Genomic DNA, 20,758 nt, shown 5'->3' with positions numbered 1-20,758 from the left:
GAGTGATAAAACTTAGGTTTAATTTGTATAAGAATCATAATAATCATCTGTATTTGTTTGTCATGCTCAAGCAATTTATACTTTCATATTTATTCATAGATATGCTATCACAAAAAGTAAAAATTGTAGAGGATAAGGTCAGGTCAAAAATTATGTCCCTTTCATTTCATTCGCCCTTCACCCGTGTAATAATCTCTCTCTCTGCTTGGTTGATAGATATAAAATAATTACAAGCTCGCCGTTCCAAAAGGATGATAAATTTCGGTAAGGTCATAAAAGCTGGACTCGCCCCCACCACCGCCGCCATCTTCAAGTCCACGGTCCCCCGCACCACCGGAAAAATTTAGGTTAAAAGAGTGACAGTAATCTCTCTGAAATTTGCAGTCGAACGGATCCCTTCGACAATTGCACCAATAAATGACGGAAATGCCGACCCATAGAAAATACGAGTTGAAAATGAAGGAGAAAATTGTTGATGCAATGTAGTGAGATTTGCATCTCTCGAACCGTTCCTTGCTTGTGCAGTGCTTCAAGAGAAAGGTGAACAGGATGCAGTCCAAGAGGTAAAATATCGGGCAGGATAAGCACCATCCAACTAAAAATACATAGTTCACATTTGCTAGGCCGAGTAAGAGAAAAAGCGCCAGGACAATGTTCAATGTTCCCATTACTAGACCGGTAATTGTCCACAGAACGTCTGAAAAATAGATGCACATTAATTTTTATACAAGAAAATTTAAGATTTCACTTACTGTCGGCATTTGCTTCCTCATTCGCACTACTTGCAATCGAATCTATCTCTGCAGTGTTGTTTGTGACAAAATCTGGTTGAATTTGACACACTGTTGGAGGAATACCGTCAAACGGAAGTTGATCCACTAATCCCAAACTTTCTCCTCCAGGTTCTGGATTTTCTCCACTGTCGTCGAGATGTCTTGTTATGATGGGTTCTGGAATGGAATTCCTTCTTTTCTGCTTGACCGGAATTCTAAAGAACCAGTACCACCAGGCCGATTTTATTATTGTTGCGATTCCAGATACCTGTCAAAAAAAGTAAAATTGTTCACCTATAATTGAGTTTATGGGATTAATAATTTTACCCACCGCTTCGAAAAGAGCCAGTATTCTGGCCAGTGTGGGTGTGTCGCACCCGGAACAGGGGCTTATCATCACCATGATTAGGCAAGCTGGTAGCTACCCCGTGGAAAATAAGGACCTTTTTTGGACAGCTTTCTCCCCAGAAAAAGGAGAAATCATAGTGAATTGTTCCCAGTGAACTGCTACTAAATTATGCACCCGAGTTGATTAGCTTTTTTGGGAGGGCCAATGTCCGTTACATAATTACCGCAATTTACTTTCGTGTCAGTCGGGTCCCTTGCGGACTCTTTGCTCTCTCCAAGAGAGGAGGAGAGAAAGTGAAAGTATGAGCCTTGTCTCAACCTACTTTCTCCACAATCAATTGCCATAGACTCGAGTTCCTCCGGATAACAGGGCTCGCAATCCTACTGCATATTCATGAATGGATGCAGCATCGCCATTGATCCTGCGATTTCTTGCGGAGCAGATTGAACCCGGAAAAGCTCTTTGTTTTGCACGGATTTGTTTCGCACTTTTTACGTGTGCTCGCTAACGCTATTTTTCTACGGGGAAAATTTGACATGTTGAGTTGTAATTTCTTATCTCAGATTCAGTAGTTAGCGTAGTAATTCAAATTAGATGTGCTAATTCTTTAAAAACTTGAGAGTTTGTTTAAACGAAAGAATTATAGAACCAAAGTAGTTTACGTATAAGTAGTACGGCATACATTCTTTCTTTATTATTCCAAATTTTTATCCATCCTAGTAACTCAGCTCGTTAAGAAGTTTAGGTTTCACCTTCATTTCATCATACTTTTAAAACCCGTTAGAAGCAGATACATTCATGGGGCCAATTATCACGTGCCAACATTTCATTCTTATTATAATCTGTACTCATTCTTTACCACAAGATGAAACTTTTACGACTTTTTAATGAGTATATAATTACCACAAGAAGCTATGCTGATCGGATGTGTTACTCAACATTTAAGTATTTGGTTTACTGAAGGTTTTGCCTAATAACTATGCAAAGTTGTGAATTTGAAAATGAGAATAGATCTAAAATCGAGTTCCATTTGGCTTTTGTTACCCTTTGTTCAAATTCTGTTAACTACATGGCTACTCTTTTGTTAAAGTTCACGACTCCAGCAGTAGCATCACTACTCACTCACCTTATGCTGGTCCACTCATCTCGTTAAGTTTCCGGTTGTGCTTATATGTACATATCTACATATGTATTTAGTTATACTAGTCTGCTTTATTTTATTGCATGTGGGGCTGACGAATTCGTAACCGTGTACTTAATAATCACCGCGTGATACCAGTAATAACCGGGCCGCATAAAAAAACTTGGACTCCGAACGCTTCATATGACCATGACTTTCCTCCTTTCAACTTTGCATACGTGTTTCCACTCCTTCCCAACAATAGGCAATATTCAACAATACAATGCATCGTACGTATTAGTCACCAAATACATAAAATAATATGCATCATCGTCACAACATTATTCTCAGAGACCGTTCGACGTAACGTTGCCATCGGTCAAAAAACATACGCTCATAATCCTCTTCTGCTCAGCGTATTACTTACAGACTTCCATCCAACGCGTGCTAAAAACCACTTGGCCATTTAACCAAGTATGTACGATTCTTGAGACTCTTAACAGACATGGATGACGATGTTATGCATATTCAAGTCAACCTTCTTAAAGGGGTGGCCAATAACGTGACCAAGCAAAGCCAAGCCACCTTCTCTCTGCGCGTCTTATTATGCATTGCATCAATGGTTTTAACGTTATGCTCGCAACTAAAACCAATGTGCTATGTTATTGTGAATGCGAACGAAGAGGGGTGAAGTCATCTTTTTACTTGAAATCCCTATTACAACAGCAACAGAATAAGTGTATATTTGTAAAGCTGCTGCTGCTGACTATACGACGATGATCAAAATGCATGGGAAACATTCCTTTTACACAGCTCATGTCTACTACATACTCTGAACAATCCACTCCGTAACAGAAACTTACTTGGAGTATAACTTCCTCATTTGTGTTTAGCAAATTGTTTAAAGGGAATTGTTTAATTGATAAGGTTTGCTTGTTTTTCTTTCGTTCAATCAATGGGAGAACGGTTAACGTGTCAAACGGTTACGTTATGGTTTGACAAATAGGAAAACGGGAAATTAAACGCTGCGTGGAACATATTTATCTCGTGTCATTCATATTGAGTAATTGTGACTTGTGGAAGTGAGAGGGGATCGAATCTAGTCGGTTTAATTTATGTATCGCGTGAAGAGATAGTGTCGTGATCTCATTTTGTATTTACGGAAGAAGAAAGTTAACACGCTAAAAAATGGATCAAGTTGACCGAAGCATTTTAAAGTCTGTAGACTCTGAAGCACTTCACCTTCACTTGCAGTGTCACGCTAATCTTGCGGCAGCCGAGCATGATAAGCTCACCTCATCCACGAGCTGTAGCGGCTCGCTTATCATTACCGATTGTGGGGAGGAATTGTCCAGGTCGAGTGGCACGTTCGAGAAAAATGTCCCCAAAGTCCCCACCGGGCTGAAAGTAATCGCACTTTTGTCGATGGTGAGCAATCATTGTGATTTTAAGAGTATTGCAAATATGGAGATGGAAGAAATCTTGAATATTAATGAGCCAAGCCAATATTTGACAGATTTCTTAAATGCGTGGTGACACAGCGAGTCAGACATTTATAAAATTCAGTGTAATTTTGGTCAGTCATCTCTTATAATCTCGTCACGAGACAGTCTTGTTAAGTCAATGGCTCATGTGTGCCAAGCAAATTCATTAAATTTTATTAAGCGGAAAACGCAATTCATTCAGTTCTTCCTTGGTCTTTTATTGTAACGTAACTTTTATTAAACGATATGGATGAGTACCAAACCATCAGAAACTGCGTGTACGTATGGCGTAGTATAAAGCACTTGAATTTCAATAGGTCAAGGGCTTGCATGTTTACAATGAAATTTTTCCTTTTCGCATCGACGAGAGTGCAAGATGATTTATTTTTATATCCTATTTCCTTATACATAAATGCACATTTATGCACTTGATAATTTTTGAAAATGAATGTGTCATTGAATTCATGAATACTTTTATCCAGGGATTTACGTTAGGTGACACTGCACTTGTGCATTTGTTTATGAATAATAAATTGTCACGCTTTGTTGAATTATTTATTAACCTACAATTTTTTACTGATTTCCAGACGACTGCCATAATATTAATCGCTGCTTCTGGAATTTTGCTGGCTAAAACACATGAAACGCTTGTCAAATGGTTGAAAGCAGCTCCTACAACGATGCCATTATTGGACCAAGTTAATAAATTGCTGGGAGGGACGACAGGGATTGTGGAGGAGGTATGTGGGTTATAATTGCAATCGGAAAATTTCTTAATTTTTAAAAATATGTGACAATTTATTCCATAATTTCAGGTGCAATCTCAAGAAAAATATTTAAAAATTCTAATCACATGCAGCGCAGTGTTGGTCGTGACTGGGATGATCCAACTTTTATGCAATATTTGGTTCTTTTGTAGAATGAATGCTACCTGCATTCGGAGATGTTTGGTTAGATCAGAACAATTTTTTTGTGGACTTTGAAATTCAGACGCTATTTTGACTAAGTTTTTATTAATTTTGTTTTAAAATTATAAACAAACTTTGACCACCGTCATTTTTATACTGTGCGTGTTTATATAAGCTCATGACTAAATGTCTTTCGTGAATATTCCGTCTGTGGGAATGATCTTGAAGACCAGGAAATTTGCAATAACGCAACCAGCAAAATATCCAATGAACATTAAAAGGCTGAACAACAACTCTTGTAACTTTGTTAGTTCGTAGATTATACATATTTTGATATTGTGACGATTTTAGTGACATGAATATTTGATGGCCAAATTCATATCTATAAAATAATAGGTACATCTTATTGTAGCTTCGTCTTCTTCTTAATTGGATGGTGTGTATCGTACCGTATAATGGAACGTGCGAAAAATATGGTTTTTGGCACTATAAATTGCAAATTGGTTCCGTGTTCCTTCTCGATTTATTTGTGACAATCGTAATGTGTCAAAAACAGTGAAAACATTTACATATACAAGATCTCAGGCGACAGTTATTTGGTATTATAAAAGTGTCATCCCGTCTATATTAAATTTTTTAAACATCCTAACTTATGTAAGCTACGTGGGGATTGGTGATTTAATATAGTAGTACTTATGTAGTAAATTATTGTGATAATATATTTGTTATAATTGTAATTTGAGTGTCCACTCCTATTTACGTTTCAAGTAAATTAAGTGTGACACAAAAATGTTCAAAAGTTTGTAAGCAACTATAGCTTCCTTTAACAGATTGTAATATGTCTTTGGCCAAAATCCAGAAATTGAACTCAACATACTCATGAAAAAGATTGTGAAACTATTAATTATTGGTAATTCCAACTAATTATCTTTTTCAATATTAACTCAACTCATCTTTGTAGATCTTCTGTGTTCTCGATCAAGAAATGAATTATGTGTACCACCGTTGTACATTTTAGGTTTGAGGTGAAACTACAGATATGTTGTCAATATTGTTAGTTTTTTACCGTCATACTGCTAAATTGACTGGAGAGATTATTAAGTTACAAGTAATTATATGTATGTAGACGAAAGTATTTCTTATCAATGCAACTGCGATGTATAGTTATTATCTTTTAATACCTTGATACGACTCTTAATAAAAAAAATATTGGAAAAATGCATGTATTTTGTAGTAGCATTAAATGTGTGTTCCACTTTGAGAGAGTGTTATGCATATTATTAACGTACATATATGTGGCATTGAGTCTAATAGTTAGGTTAATGTACCTTTTTATAATTAGACTGGATGATTACCAGTTAAAAGGTACCTGCGTACATATTACGGGTACATGGGTATATATATGAAAACATATAACATTTTTTTCTGAACACTAGATTATAACGTTATTATGTGTACCAGGTGGTTTTACCGATTTGTTTTATGGAAACCTGTGCATTTTTTAAAATTTTGGACTACGCACATAAATTTTGAACAGCGTGCATAGCTTTGGTTTTTGGTTTTTAATATACGAAACAATTTGTGGAACATATTACCCGATGAGTTACTGGATAATTCCAATTGAACTGATTTTAGTAGGTATACCAATCGTTTTTTCATAATTACTCATTCAGCATATAATAAATACATTCACCTAAACTTTAAGTTATAGCAAACTGTCATCAAGGAGGTCATCATCGAGGTGGTGGTGGTCATGGTTGGGGGCAAAATCATCACCACCACCCCGGAAGAAATCCTGGTATAGGATGGAACAATCAGAATAATGCAGCTTATCCGAATAATTTCGGAAATGGAGGATGGTATCAACAGCCGAATCAAATTTATTCGCCAAACCACTATGGCCAAGTCATACCAACTGAAGCACCAATTTCTTCCATAATCCATTGTCCCAGACCAAGTTTTACAGATGACGACGCCGAACTCGTCATTGAACAATGTGATGATGAAGACTCACCAACTCATAGATCATGTTGGGATTCTTCGCAAGGGTAGCAAAAAAGTGTAGTTGATAAAACCATCGATATATTTACAATTTCTAAATTATAATTCCAAAAATTTCTTCAGGATTCCATTTGGCTGGAAAGTTTTTATGTCATGCACCAAAGGAAAAATCCGTATAAAGCAGCCATCAACATGTACCTCGAGTGGAGAATGGTCAGCTTCATTCCCCCAAAACTGCCTCCCATTGTTCAACAAATATACCCAATTTCAAAGAATCCCTTTAAATAATCACCAAATAACGACGACATTTAGAACCACCACCACTCCGGATTCCGACGTATTACAAGACGACGTCGCTCCTACCCCACACATAAGAAATGACCAGAAACAATGTCCTATGCTAAAAATGCAGCTTTCTGAAAACTTTATCTTTTCTTGCTTCATACATCACAGAAGTCCTGCCGAAACTCGGGGTTGCATTACCACCCACCCAAAAGTTCCCTCCGGCTCGGTTGCAGTGTTGCGGTGTAAACCCCCCTTTTACAACACGGACGGAAATTATTCCCAGTGGATTTGTGAGGATGGTTATTGGATTGGAGATTTTGACCACAAGCTGAAATGTGTGCATTCTTCAGTACCGATTAAAATTATACCCCACCCAACGCCACGAACCACAACGACGACGACAACACCTGGTTATCATCATTGGTCATCAACGACATCACGACCAGAGCATCTCGAGTACGGTTGGAATATTCCAAGTTCTACCACCACAAGGTACGAATTTCCAGACAGTACTATATCAACTCAAAGGACTACCACCGCATCAAGATTTACAACAACTACCACGACGCCAAGACCCTCGACAACAACTCGCAAAACTTCACAAATTCGACCATCTCAGCCACAACTTGATCCTGACCTTGCCGTCGACGAGGCAGAATACGACTATGACGATGACTACGACACAATAAAGTCGACCCCTCGAACTACAACCACGTCTAGTGTGACTCCTTCCTCGACTTTCACTTCACCAGAGAAAACAGACGCTTGCCCACCACTAAAACCCAGATCGGAAGGTCTCGTTCTCGAATGTGTTTCAAAAACTAAATCCACCTCCACCAAATCTGAACAGGTCTTCGTAAACGGGTGCGACATTCCTCAACCAGTTGGAGCAGAGGCAAAATATTCGTGCAGGCAGTACTACGAATCTACGGCCAGCCTGGTCAGCATTTATCGCAAGTGTAAAGAGGACGGAACTTGGTCTGGCAATGCGGAAGGATTTAATTGCGCTCCCGAATGTGGTGGAAAGAATGAGGTTTTTGTCCCCTACATTACGTCGGGTACTCCAACCTTCAAAAGTGAATGGCCCTGGCATGCGGGGCTCTTCCAAAAACAGGAAACAAAATCAGGTGGGTCCACATCGTGGGAATACATTTGCGGGGGGACGTTAATATCGAAGAAAACTGTGTTGACGGCAGCTCACTGCGTCACATTTGCGGAATCTTCCATCAAACGGAACGAGTCCATCTTCAGGTTTGACGTGGGCCGTTTCGACCTGGAGAAAGTTGACGATATCATTCAAACGAAGGAAGTGGCGAGTATAATCACTCATCCGTCCTACTCTCCGTTCGGATTTGACTCTGATATTGCGATTGTGATACTGAAGGAGGCAGTGGGCATTGGGTATCACGTTCGACCAATTTGCTTTCCACAGTCGATAAACTCGGCGCAAGAGGAGTTGATGTTGGGCGACGGGTCGATAGGAACAGTAAGCTAAGAATTTTGTACTTAATGCATCGTAAATAAATAAGCAAACTTTAATATGCAGGTAGTCGGATGGGGTAAAACGGAAACGGGCAAAATATCAAATCAGCTTCACAAAGCCGAATTGAAAGTTGTCAGCCAAAAAAAGTGTTCTTCCGGGACAAGGAATGCGGGTGTTGGGAGTCTTCAGATCAAATCGACCACTTACTGCGCTTTTGGTGTTAAGAATGGTACAGATAAGTGATTTAACTTACTAACTATTTCATGAAATTAACTTTCTCCGCATAATTATTGATACATAGGTACGGACAAGTCCCTTGAGCCGACATATGTCAATGTATGCAGTGGTGATAGTGGAGGTAAAAAAATATATATTCATAAATCTCTAGTAAGATAAGCATAACGATAAGCACCGCTAATAATCTGTCTGACCAGGAGGAATGTACTTTCCCCAGACGACTTCAGACTCCGGCACAACGCGATGGTACCTTCAAGGCATTGTCAGTGTTGGCATCGGGGACGAAAGTAATAAATGCCACCCAGACCAGTACTCGTTCTTCACGAGGGTGGGTCGATATGCGGATTGGTTAATTCGCGTAATGTCAGAACACGATGCTTTGTAGATCATAAAATACTTTATATTTTTTATGTACCTATATGTACATATTTTTAACTAAATCTTTATCTTTAGTACCATTTTATAACTATTGTCGGCAAGCAGAATAAATATGTTTGGAAGAGTTTGATGAATAAATAAAGGAATAAAACTGTATGATGATGATGAGGCTGTAAAAATCTGGAATGAAAACATTACAAGTTTCATTTGATTTACAGAAAGTTAACATCATCACGACTCAAACTTTTACAAGGGGAGATTTTTGTAAATATTTACGCATGCTTCCCTTATAAACTGTAAATGAATTGGGAAATATGGTTTACTTACGATTAATAATAAAATGAGTGACAGCTTTAATTCTTTCCCCGACAAGTTGCGTAACTCGGTCTGACATTGGCGTGCAACTGCATCCATGAAAAATCACGTTCTTCCATAATTGAGCACTTTAATAGGTGTGACAACACCGAATTATCGTCTTTTTCGTGACGTTTACAAACAATGGGTTTCAATAAGATCATAATATTTTTGCAATTTGCGTGAGTTTTGAGGATTCCAATTTGTTTTTGCTTTGTTACCAAGTTAAATACTTGGATTCCTCCTCTAAACTCTGTTAATAATAACGTCGCATGAAATTAATGTGGTTTGGTTTGTGTAGTTGGTGAATGAACTAATGAATTTAAAAACGTCCCCTCCAACCAACCAAGAGCAAAGCTTCAGTGACTGTCCTACTACTGCATGCTCATGTTCACTCCAACTTTTCATGGCATTCGTGTAATAATAATAAATACCAGTTTTGTTTTGTTGGAGGGCAATTTCTGGTTGTTCATTAATTCACAGACACATTCATCCCGACGACGATGACCGGATTGCATTAAGCAACAACATAGACGAGTATGTATGTCTGTATGTATGCAGTTCGGTGCAGTGCATTACCGACCGTGCCACTTGACGATGACGACGACGACGACGAGATGGCTATAATAATAAATTAATTTAATTCTCTTTTTTACCAACCACATGGAATGAAATTACATTGAATTGCATGAAATGAAAACCAAACCGGAATATCCGTGAAAAAAAATTGTGATTCTAGCCACGAACTTGAGAAAGAGTTACATACTTTCAGTATAGCGAGGATTGCCATCATCATTAATTCATTTTTTGGCGAAATAAACCGTTGTAAGAGGATATAAAGAATTAGCGTCAAAGAGATTGATATTTCTTTTGAAATTATACCACATATTTTGATTTTAGACCTTTGACCTCGCCTATGCAGACATCAGTTATTCGGAAGTCAAAAATATTGATGGTGTTGATTGGCGGTGAAATTTCCTTTAAAATGATAGCACGCCAAGGTCACCTTGACCGTGACCTCAGTGACCCCATTTCGAACTCGATCAATGACATAATGTAGTAGACCACATTTGAATATGTTGAGGCGTTCAAGAGCTATCTTGCTAACTGACCGACAGACAGACAAAACGATCACAAAAAGTACCTGACGCTCTTAATAACTCAACTTTGAATTATGATGAGAATAAAAAGGTGCGTTTTGTGGGTGTCCTCACCAGATAACTTACTCGGGAAGAATTTCAGCCATAAATTGTATCGTGGGTATTGGTCGGTTGGAGGTATTTCGATTGAATTATATTAGCAAAAGAATGTAATACTGGATGTAAGTATTACATTGAATGGGTTTTTTGACAATTGGCCACCACCAACAAATCAAAACACACAATGCATCACATCATTATCACAACAATTGTTTTTAATTCATATGAAGGTTGTAATTAATGTAGTAAATAATTAGAGGCAGTAGTTCGGCGTGAGGTTGAGCAGCATCTTTTATGAAAGTTAGTCGAATCCTCGAATCAAAGGTCTTTTAACGGCGTGATACTTGCAGTTGCTTCTTTCTGGGCATTGACATTTCAAACTTTTGAATTACTGATTATTGAGTCATTATTATTATTTACAGTGAGACGTACCCTTAACAAGCAGATCCTCCTACATACATTTGGATGAAATGAGTCACTAACTAACAATAACTGGTCTCATTACTGCAACTTTTTATTAATTTATTGCATTATTAAAGGATGCCATGTACACGTTATGATATATTCTACATGTCATTTGCGACGCCATAACTTCTGACTTTTGGTCGTGTCATGTCACTCTAGACAACTTTAGATTGGCATCATCCTCTGGGTGGGGGCGTGTTAAATGTTTGTTTTACAAAGTGACATTTACATATTTAAGTTGATTCAAGAGCATAATCTCCTCTACATGGAGAAGAAATTAAGAATGACTAATCCCACCCTAATCCAGCAGCAGCAACAACATTCTTCACTTCAGCCGAATAAAAAATATATATTCCATGACTCCTTTGCTGCCTAATTGCATAAAAGAGTACATTAAATACGTATCACCATTTCCATATATGTACGAATCACTTTAGTCTATTTTTTCTCTCCAGCATACAATTGGACACTTTGCTAATTGAAGCGTAAAAAGAGCGACGACACATTTTTAAAACAATGGATTTATGCTAATTTCACATCCCCACACTTTGAGCACGTACTGGTTTTAAAATATTGTTAATGCATATGTATGCATGTATATCTGCTCTCTTCTTCTGGACACAAAAAATCGAGAGGGTGAGATTGCATGGTGGGTGATGATGATGACGAGGATGATGGTATTCGGTTGCTGTATGGCATTCGTATAACGTCTGTTACTTGACTTGGAGATTTCAAAATTTAGTTTTGTTTAGTTCTCATGCACGTCTGGTTAGTTTGGTTGGGCTGACTTTTACTGCTTCATTTCATTTACAACAACCAACCCCAGCGGAAAGGCTTGGCTTTGGTTTTAGTGCAAGTCTCATTTCAAAAGTTACGTCGTCCTCGAGTGTATGTAATATCCTTCAGAAGCTACTACTCACCCATTCTCGTTAAAGTTGTTAAACATCTTATTATTATTATTATTCGCCGTGTTTTATACGCGATTGTTGGTTTTAGCCAAGAAAATAACGAGAGAGAAGGGAGCAAAATTAACTGTAGGTACATACGTACATATTTACATGGATTGCATAGTTTGGTTTCGTGTTTGTACCACTTTGCAAACTTCGACTTCCACTTCTTCTTGTTGACTAATGGAGTGGAGAGGGTAAGAATAAAGGAGGGTAGATTTGTCAGCGTCCAAGAATTACGGTGACTCATGCAACCTTTTGCATTTTTGCACATCCCAAAATTTAATGGCATATCATAGAAGACGAACAAAGGTGTGTGCTGTGTGTTTGGTTGCTGTTGTCGGTTTCTGAACTTAACTTACAGTGTTGTTTATTGGAGAAGGTTGGAAAGTCAAGGAATAACTTTTGTGTGTGTGTGTGAAACCTAAATTCTCATCTTCGGTGAACCACTTTTACATTCGTCGAAGCCAGTCAATAACTGGAGGGTGGTTGGTTTTGTGGTGTAACAAAGAGTGAAAATAAGTGCTTTGTTTCTTAAGGATACTACAGATTGAGGTGAGTTTGACTGAAATTGAAACGGTTTTTATATAGTAGCAATTTTGTAAGCTCATAACTAAACTGCATGCATAATTAAATTGAAAAACAAACACGGTTTTAAAAGCACTTTTCACTGTGGGTAAAAATTCTCTGAACTTGGATCCGCATTTCGTTCACCAATAATCACACGACATTTGAAACTCTTTCAGAGCAAAACTAATTTCACCGGAATGAAAATGAACGAGTAAACGTCTCCTTTTTTACCACCACTAATTGAACCCACATGTGTATTTATTTAGTATAGTAGGTATACACCAAGTAAATAAAATCAGCAAAACCAGCATGTTGACAGCTCAATTTTTAACCGATGGTTTTTTCACCTTATCATAAGACATCATGCATCATCATCATCGTTTCCTTACTACTTTTCTACTTGTACATTTTAGAAATACGGATCTGCCTGCTTGGCTAATACAGGATAATGCATGTGTCTTCTTCTTGTCTAGCGATATAGCTGGACTTGACAGATTTTAAATATAAATTTGAAACCTACTCGTGCATTTTTCAGCATAATAACTTGTGCCAGGACGCCACAGGAGACTTTTAGCTTTTGTCAGAAAAGTGAAGCCAATTTCATAGTTTCATTTATTTCTTGTCCAACTTGATTAAATATTTTTGAAACGGCGTTGTTTGTCCTGTGCTTACATACGTACGCGTACATGCACACCACCTTTTTTACTACGTTTCGGTCAAGTATTCTGCATCATGCTTAGTGGACAGGCCGGACCGGCATTCTTTAATCCCATGTTCATAAACATTCGCTCTTTTGTTAAATCTTTAAACGGGTTGAAATTTGATTCGTCTTTTTTCCCCTTCGTTCATCCATCCAGCCAGAAGAGATTGTAAATTGTTGCAAAAGCACAATATCGTTCGTTTACACGCTCATCGCTCTGGTTCCATAATGTTTCTTGATGCATTTTGCAACTTGATATATGAAACTCAATCGAAATTGAGTCGATGAAGATGATAACGCGATGAGTGGGCAGTGCAATAAAATAAAATAAAAAGTTCAAAAACCTCAAACTTACATAAATACGAAGCAGTAGTATTAAAGTAAAAGGTAGAACGATAAGAGTAAATGTTACAACCGATAGATTTATTTGATTTTGGAAGACAACCTGGCTTATTTGCATATAAAGATGTTGAATAAAAACAAGGCACGAACTTTTGGTCACAGGAAAAAGTTGCAACATGGTTTTGTTTGTTATGATGGTGTTTTATCAAGGGGATGGAAAATGAATGCGAAGAATGCAATTAAAACTGAATTGAATTCATGCAAAGGTTTGGAATTCTATGGTATGTGTAATAATATTGCACCTTAGCTTCTTGCTGAAAGGGTAATTTTACATTAATTAAAAATTCAAAGAGGTAACGATCCATATCGACGGGATGGATGAATGGATAACGTGGTGGTGACAGCTTGGTATTCGGTTTTCATATTATTAACAGTGACATTGACTGTTAAAAGTTATTGCACTTTCAGCAATTGTTTCACCTTCGTCACCCCTCAGAATGACAAGGCTATTGTTACAATAAAAAAATTAGAAATACATAATAATTTTCATGATATTTTTTGAAAACACGAATCCATATCGAGACTGTAAAACCATCAATCTCTGTACTCCTTTTATGCTCCTCAGCTCCAAAACAAGTCAGTTTTACGGCAAATTGCATGTTGCACAAAAGTCGTCAATATTGCAACAACAACAGTTTCTAAATAATGTCTTTTTTTGTAATCTCCAAAAAAATATCTAAATACCTGTGTTGTTGTGGACAAGACAAGTGCAGTCGGTGGTAAATAAATATTATGTGTTACGAAGGGAAATGGAAATGACAGCAGTATCTTTTTATCCTTATCATCTTTTTATCCTAGGCTTGGTCATTCCAAGGAAATGCCATAACGCCAAACTAACTGTTTTGCACGAGAAGAAATCTCTGATAAAATGTCCTCATCTCAACTTTACGTACCTCTCTCATTCCTCTTCCTTTTCTGCGTCTCCTCAGTTATTAGTTAGTTCCAACTTCTAATTTATAAGTCTCTCTCTGTGGAAAATATTGTGTTACTTGGTCCTCCTTCCTAATCGACCAGCTTTCTACTTGACTTGACTGATTGGCGGTTGCATTGTTTTGGATCACGGTGTAAGATTAAGCATTACTCAGCAAAAACTACTCAACCCTTTCAATCATCAATTTCATTCCTTTGTTTGATTCAGATTTGATTTAGAAACTGCACTACGAACGAAGGACTGAATGAGTTGAGTAGATGGATCGACTTTTGATTTTCAATATCTCAACCTGCCTCATTTCTGTGTGTATCTTGCATCTTTTTTCCATGACCAACATTACATTACTACGTAAAATTTATGCTTTCCTTCTTCGAGATTTAGTTTAGATAGGTTTTACACTTAGGAGTTTAACCATGAATTGATTAGATTAGACACTTTGCCATCCAGCCACTGAACTGTGTGGTTGATAGAAAATTCAACTCTTAAAAGTGAACAAGCTTCCTCTCTCTCGCTAATCAAGTGGATAGATGATGACTTTGGATGAATAATCGTGTTGCATAGAGTTAAGTTAAGCCAGGTAGTAGTCGATGCAGATTAGGATTCATTCACATCATGATGATGATTCTACACAAAAGATTTGGCTTGAGAAGGGATGAAGTTAATAAGCATTCAGAACAGCTCAAGATCATTTCAAAGTTTCTTGTTACTTACGAGTCCAACTTTTAGAATCGCATTATTAAGATATAAGAACGTACGTGCATAAGTAGGGTCAACAATAGGCTTTGAAAAATCATACCGGACTTATGCCTAGCCATATTCGGCTCGTTGTGCAGTGCATTTATGGGCATTTGACATTGAATTGTGTATGCAGTGCAAAAGTCTCGAGTCAATAATAAGCTAAGCTATTTTGCGAGTGATGGTAATTTTAGAACTGATTTATTAGTCAGTTTTAATACGCAATTACGCCACTCTTAAATAGTTGGTGGAAACTCCATACAAAGAAATATATAAACCACGCAATAAATAACAAGTGATTTTTAACAAGTTATTATTAACTGATTTGTTTTCTCTAATCTAGATTTCGGTCAAGCCTCGTCTCCTTTGGAACTAATTGCACTTGACATCATCGCGTGGTTTGATCTTTAATGCCAGTCTGCAGGACGCCGCACACATTTCCGCCTGACATTGACAAACTTTATGCATTGTGATAAGTGTGTTGTGGTTCAACTCTTTGAAGGCTATTTTGTGCCATTTGTTGCACAATAATTGTCAAGTCGAAGCTGATTTTTTGTACTCTCATACATGTTCTAAAGGAATTCTCCTGCCACTCTCTCCCATGTAGCAAATCGAGCTGTCAATTACACGAAAAGTTTTAACATTCTCTCCTCCTCTCGGAAGGATCGCGTTTCGTTAGGTGCAAAAAATTGATGCATTTCCCAATTCGTAGAAGAAAGGGATCCATCACAACAACAACAACAATACAACGAAGGAAGGAAATAGATACATAACAGAACCTGCTGCCTGGCTGGATGAGATCAACTCTCCTTTCACATCAGTGCTAAATGAATTACTCCATATTTGGCTGATAATGCAATACATCATAATCATACTTGCATATGTACATCGGCCATAAATGATAAGCCTTTGTATTACTCACCCCCTTGAATAGAGAAGAAAAAGGACGGACGTGCATAAATATACGCGAATTGTATGCATTGCTGACATCATACTACGCAGAGTGGGATGCTTTCTATGTGTTTAATGAGAATTGCAAGATAACCAAATGTGTGTACTACATACACATTTACCATCCACCAAGTGCACATTGAGGATTGAACTGAATTGAACTTTTACATTGATTTGATTGGTTAAATATACCGTGATTAAAATGAGCGTCAAAAGTCGCATATTGCAATTTCAACAGAACACTTCACCCACTACGACGACGACGACGGGTGGAAATAGCAGTCCCAGTATCACCACTGCGAATAATAACTTTGCCAATTTAGTCAGCATCAACGGCCCGACAAGTAATAATAATAACGCCGTCATTAAACATGCCAACATCGCTACAACAGTGGTGACTAATCGAAACATTGAATCAAATATAAACAATTCTTCGCATTCCATAAAATCGCAGAGTAATAAACCGTCTCACTTTCCAACGCTTCCTCCCATCACGCCCCCAAATAGAGTGACCACCACCAGTACAATCAGCAATATTAAAGTTTTTAATAATAATAATACTTCTTCCTCTTCCTCGTCTAATAACAATATTCCACGATTACATACAAATAATCATAATAATATTAACCACCACCAGCATCACCAACATCACGATTATCAACACCACAAAATAAGCGATTTAAGGAAAATTGATCCAGTTCTTAATGGGAAAGTGAATACATTCTATGGTATCGGGGTCGATGTTAGTGTCCACTCGAACGGAAAGACTGACCAAATAATTAGTGGTAATATTAACAACAGTGTGAGTGAATCCCCCACAAATCCACCAGTTAATAGAGCAAATAAGCCCATACTGGCACAGAAAAAGGCGAGCATGTCCATCAATTTGTCCTCAAGTGCTGGTGGTAGTCAACCACAACAGCACCATCAGAATGGACAATATGACAATGGTGAAAAGTTAAAAGTTGGGCGAAGTCCGACCAGAACTTTGTCTGGAGGAAGTCAATCATCTGCAATTCCAAAGCTTAATTTTGCAGCGAATTCGACAACTTCGAATGGGACTCACACGAATGGATCGACCACTCTGAGTAACGGGGTCGTGATGAGAAAGTCGCCCGGAAGCAGGAACGCGTCTCCTGCCACCACACCCACCAGGAATTTTAATACTAGTGTTGGTTTCTCGTCGTCATCGCCATCCTACACACTAACGTCTCCAACGAGTAGTAATAGTTCGAGCAGACTTTATGGAACGATGGGATGGAAAGAGAAGTATGAGGAAAGTGAGAAAAAACGAAACCATTTGGTCAACTTGGCTCAAAAAGGTAAATATATTTAGTTTGCAATTAAATAATTAATGAATCATAAAGACGACAGGAAAATATGACCCCATTTAAAAACAGTGTAATAATTTACATATTATTTTTAGCGACCCGTGATTATGAAGAGCTACGCAGGAGATTTCATGACGTTTATGCAGACAACGAGAAACTGTCGAGAAGATTGGATGGGGCCACTACACAGTTGGACAGTTTGAGAAAAGGTTATTTTTATTAATTAAAAATGAACCATTGCATGATACACGTGGTGACACGTTATTTTACGAATAAAACTAAACACCGAATTAAAATTCCCACTGGTGTTGATTTTCATAATTTTAATTGGTCCACAGCATCGGAAGCCGTTTATGACGATTATTACAAATTAAAGAAGCGATATGAAGCGGAAAATCGAGAAAAATCCGACGCTCTTACCAGGGTTGATCAGGTTGGTGTAATTAATCAATTGAAAACGTAGTAATTAATCCATGCATTCATAAAGTTAAAAAGAAATCGAAATCACTGTACTTTATCACTGTATTTAATCTGACTAAAGTGATTGCATGCTCTTGTTTTCAGTATAATAAAGAGAATCGACGCCTAAAGAGACAAAGTGCAGCTATGATGATGCAGATAAGTGATCCAACCACCTTGCTCGAAGCCGTGTCTGAGACTGATAGTGCAGAAAATGATAAGGAAATCTTATACTTGAGAAACAGAGTGCAAGGTATGTATTTTATGCGTAATATGCAATTAAATTATTGCATGGGTTCAGATAACTCTTCACGGATCCGGAAGAAGAGTTGTTGTAAATATTTAATGGTAAATACTTTTGCAGTTAAATCTAATATTTCAATACCCAGTTTTGGTATAACAATATTGCTTATTTAAACTTTTAATACCGAAGTTAAAGTACTTAGGATTAGTAATTAAATACTCGCTTGATAAAGCATGTATTTATAGTAAATATTTCCAAGTATTTTCAAATATTTCCGAATACTTTAAAACTTTTATTTCAACAAACTTATTTATTTTAATGCCAACTCACCTACAGATTATTGAACTATTTAGTATTTATACACATATGCATGCATATACACATTTATGTACATAAAACAAGTTAAGTTAATAGTATCCAAATAGTGTATAGAATTTTAAAATATTGAAATCTTAGAGTATCTAATAATAATAACTATTATTATTAGATACTCTAAGATTGAAATCCTTTTAAAGTATTTGAAACAACTCTGTCTTCCGAGAGACTACTCGACCTGCCTGACTATTTCTCTACGGTTTTTTCGTAATTTTAATGAGATTTAGGCACGCATTTTAGTTTGCATTCTTATTATGCATATCCGGATGGAAGTGTCCGGTGCGGATATGCATAAGCACCGAAGTGTGTACACAGTTCGGTGTCGTGAAATTATTACTGTGCAAATACATACATATATGCAAACCACAGTTCGTAGTTGCGTAGTCCTAACCTAACCACGCACGATCCCAAAAGTTTCTCACAAGATTTTGCAAATACGGTTTCTTTTTTCTCTCGAAATATTCACAATGTTTTCATACATGCATAAACGTTTAAACTACATTTGCACTTTAAAACTGTTACCAGAGCTGGAAAACAAAATCGTGGACTTGGACAGTGAATTGGAAAAGGCAAAACTTGCAGAGTTCGAAACGCAAGAATCCGTCATGCTTATCAACGACTCGGTCAACTCTGTCAAGAGTGACAACAGCAAACTGAAAGAGCAGCTAAAACAGTTGGATGAAGAAAACCGCAAAATCAGCAGCAATCTGGAGGACATCTCTTTCGAGTACGATAGTCTCAAAGGGAAATATTCCATCAACGAGGAAAAGTTGATTTTGGCTGAAACAGAGTTGAAAAAGGTTTGTTTTTTCGCAAAATTTTCAGTAAAAACTTTTAGTTTGATGATAATTTTAATTGTATTTAATTATTACAGATTTTGAATGAGAAAAACATTCTACAACGTCAGAGCTTGGTGTTCATGAACGACGCAATGGACAATCGATTGATGGATGCGCTTAATCAAATTGGCGATTTGCAAACGACCATGGAAGAACAACGAAATCGGTTTGAAGCTCAATTAGGAGAAATTCAGGTATGCGTATTTATTAGCATGTGACTTTAGGAAACTAAAGTTCACTTCAAATAAGTAATTTATTGATTTATTTTTGTAGAATCAATTAGCAGACCGAGAGTCACAAATGGAGTCGATGGAAATTGAAACAGCGTCAAAAATCCGGAGTTTCGAAGACCAAGTGAAAACCTTGCGAAGACGGGCGGAAGACGCGGAACAAAAGTTGGAAGACATCCCGAACCATCAAGGTTCTCCGGAGCGTAGTCTCTTGGGAACACCCCCACCACCTCCTCCTCCTCTCCCTCCCCCCATGCCTGTCATGGGAGGTCCACCACCACCCCCTCTGCCCCCATCACTCTCCTCCGGAATTACGAACGGCTCCTCAACTTCACTGAACAATTCTCTCAAGAATGCGATGGGAACTTTGAGGAGAACAGGGGGAAGTAATTCTAACAACAGCAATGGTGGATCGGGAAGTGATACTCCGCCGAATGGAGTATCTGGCTCGCCCCAGATTGACGATGTAATTTCCCAACTCAAGAAGGGGATCAAATTGAGACCAATGGATAAGACGTTGTCAAGAAAGGTGAGTACAAGCATCTTAACGGAAGTATTTTAACAGAATTTTAACAAGGGTCCATAATTTAATTTTTTAGCCGACCGAGCTTCCTCAAGAAAAACAGGAGGATACTGCAGTTGAGGAAATGCGATCCATTCTGAATAATCTGAGAAGAACTAGACGCGTGTAATTATTAGCATTATTTAGTTAAATAAGTCTACGAAGTATTATGGTTTGCTTAACTTTCGAAAATTATATTGACCATGTAGTAGCAGTTCGGAATGTGATTTATTCACTACTATAAATAGTGTGTATAATCGTGTATATGTATAATTATGTATGTACCCTGACAAAACTAATCAGTCTTTCAAAGGCAAAATCGCCATATTTTATCTGCCTAAACGTTTGACTACTTTTAAATATTTTATACTCCTGAAAAATCGATAATAAAATTGGGATTTTGTAATTAAGTAGTATGAATTTGTTCCTCATAGTAACTTCCATTA

The 20,758-nt window shown here is 37.5% G+C and overlaps 4 protein-coding genes across 4 annotated transcripts; 3 read left to right on the top strand and 1 right to left on the bottom strand.

The window, feature by feature from the left end:
* Positions 1 to 52: 52 nt before the first annotated feature.
* Positions 53 to 2,798, bottom strand: LOC110849099. Its single transcript, XM_022096474.2, has 3 exons — positions 1,105 to 2,798; positions 753 to 1,041; positions 53 to 697 (listed from the first exon to the last, which is right to left on the bottom strand). Exons 1-3 carry the CDS (start codon positions 1,174 to 1,176, stop codon positions 228 to 230), a joined length of 831 nt encoding a protein of 276 aa, XP_021952166.1. The 5' UTR covers positions 1,177 to 2,798; the 3' UTR covers positions 53 to 227.
* A 117-nt stretch (positions 2,799 to 2,915) lies between these two features.
* On the top strand, positions 2,916 to 5,856 carry LOC110848538. Its single transcript, XM_022095787.2, has 3 exons — positions 2,916 to 3,670; positions 4,314 to 4,466; positions 4,542 to 5,856. Exons 1-3 carry the CDS (start codon positions 3,431 to 3,433, stop codon positions 4,707 to 4,709), a joined length of 561 nt encoding a protein of 186 aa, XP_021951479.1. The 5' UTR covers positions 2,916 to 3,430; the 3' UTR covers positions 4,710 to 5,856.
* A 162-nt stretch (positions 5,857 to 6,018) lies between these two features.
* On the top strand, positions 6,019 to 9,376 carry LOC110848165 (serine proteinase stubble). The gene is made up of 6 exons (XM_022095307.2): positions 6,019 to 6,272; positions 6,340 to 6,682; positions 6,759 to 8,406; positions 8,467 to 8,632; positions 8,705 to 8,761; positions 8,838 to 9,376. Exons 1-6 carry the CDS (start codon positions 6,233 to 6,235, stop codon positions 9,023 to 9,025), a joined length of 2,442 nt encoding a protein of 813 aa, XP_021950999.1. The 5' UTR covers positions 6,019 to 6,232; the 3' UTR covers positions 9,026 to 9,376.
* A 2,420-nt stretch (positions 9,377 to 11,796) lies between these two features.
* LOC110849304 (shootin-1) lies at positions 11,797 to 20,725 on the top strand. Its single transcript, XM_022096710.2, has 9 exons — positions 11,797 to 12,538; positions 15,665 to 17,594; positions 17,699 to 17,812; positions 17,942 to 18,036; positions 18,168 to 18,315; positions 19,207 to 19,481; positions 19,556 to 19,714; positions 19,794 to 20,279; positions 20,350 to 20,725. Exons 2-9 carry the CDS (start codon positions 16,475 to 16,477, stop codon positions 20,440 to 20,442), a joined length of 2,490 nt encoding a protein of 829 aa, XP_021952402.1. The 5' UTR covers positions 11,797 to 12,538; positions 15,665 to 16,474; the 3' UTR covers positions 20,443 to 20,725.
* Positions 20,726 to 20,758: the final 33 nt, after the last annotated feature.

Source organism: Folsomia candida, unplaced genomic scaffold (assembly GCF_002217175.1).
Source record: "Folsomia candida strain VU population unplaced genomic scaffold, ASM221717v1 Fcan01_Sc004, whole genome shotgun sequence".
In the NCBI taxonomy this organism is placed as follows: domain Eukaryota; kingdom Metazoa; phylum Arthropoda; class Collembola; order Entomobryomorpha; family Isotomidae; genus Folsomia; species Folsomia candida.
The sequence above is the reverse complement of the archived record's forward strand: the minus strand, read 5'-3'. Positions and strand labels throughout refer to the sequence as shown.

Coding starts and splice junctions, on each gene's coding strand:
- LOC110848538 (XM_022095787.2), top strand. CDS start 3,431: ATGGATCAAGTTGACCGAAGCATTTTAAAGTCTGTAGACTCTGAAGCA. Junction 3,671..4,313: donor TAATCGCACTTTTGTCGATG/GTGAGCAATCAT, acceptor ACTGATTTCCAG/ACGACTGCCATAATATTAAT. Junction 4,467..4,541: donor CGACAGGGATTGTGGAGGAG/GTATGTGGGTTA, acceptor CCATAATTTCAG/GTGCAATCTCAAGAAAAATA.
- LOC110848165 (XM_022095307.2), top strand. CDS start 6,233: ATGAGTTACTGGATAATTCCAATTGAACTGATTTTAGTAG. Junction 6,273..6,339: donor AATTGAACTGATTTTAGTAG/GTATACCAATCG, acceptor CTAAACTTTAAG/TTATAGCAAACTGTCATCAA. Junction 6,683..6,758: donor TGTTGGGATTCTTCGCAAGG/GTAGCAAAAAAG, acceptor AAATTTCTTCAG/GATTCCATTTGGCTGGAAAG.
- LOC110849099 (XM_022096474.2), bottom strand. CDS start 1,176: ATGGTGATGATAAGCCCCTGTTCCGGGTGCGACACACCCACACTGGCC. Junction 1,042..1,104: donor TACTGGCTCTTTTCGAAGCG/GTGGGTAAAATT, acceptor TTTTTTTGACAG/GTATCTGGAATCGCAACAAT. Junction 698..752: donor TGAGGAAGCAAATGCCGACA/GTAAGTGAAATC, acceptor TCTATTTTTCAG/ACGTTCTGTGGACAATTACC.
- LOC110849304 (XM_022096710.2), top strand. CDS start 16,475: ATGAGCGTCAAAAGTCGCATATTGCAATTTCAACAGAACACTTCACCC. Junction 17,595..17,698: donor GGTCAACTTGGCTCAAAAAG/GTAAATATATTT, acceptor TATTATTTTTAG/CGACCCGTGATTATGAAGAG. Junction 18,037..18,167: donor CTCTTACCAGGGTTGATCAG/GTTGGTGTAATT, acceptor TCTTGTTTTCAG/TATAATAAAGAGAATCGACG.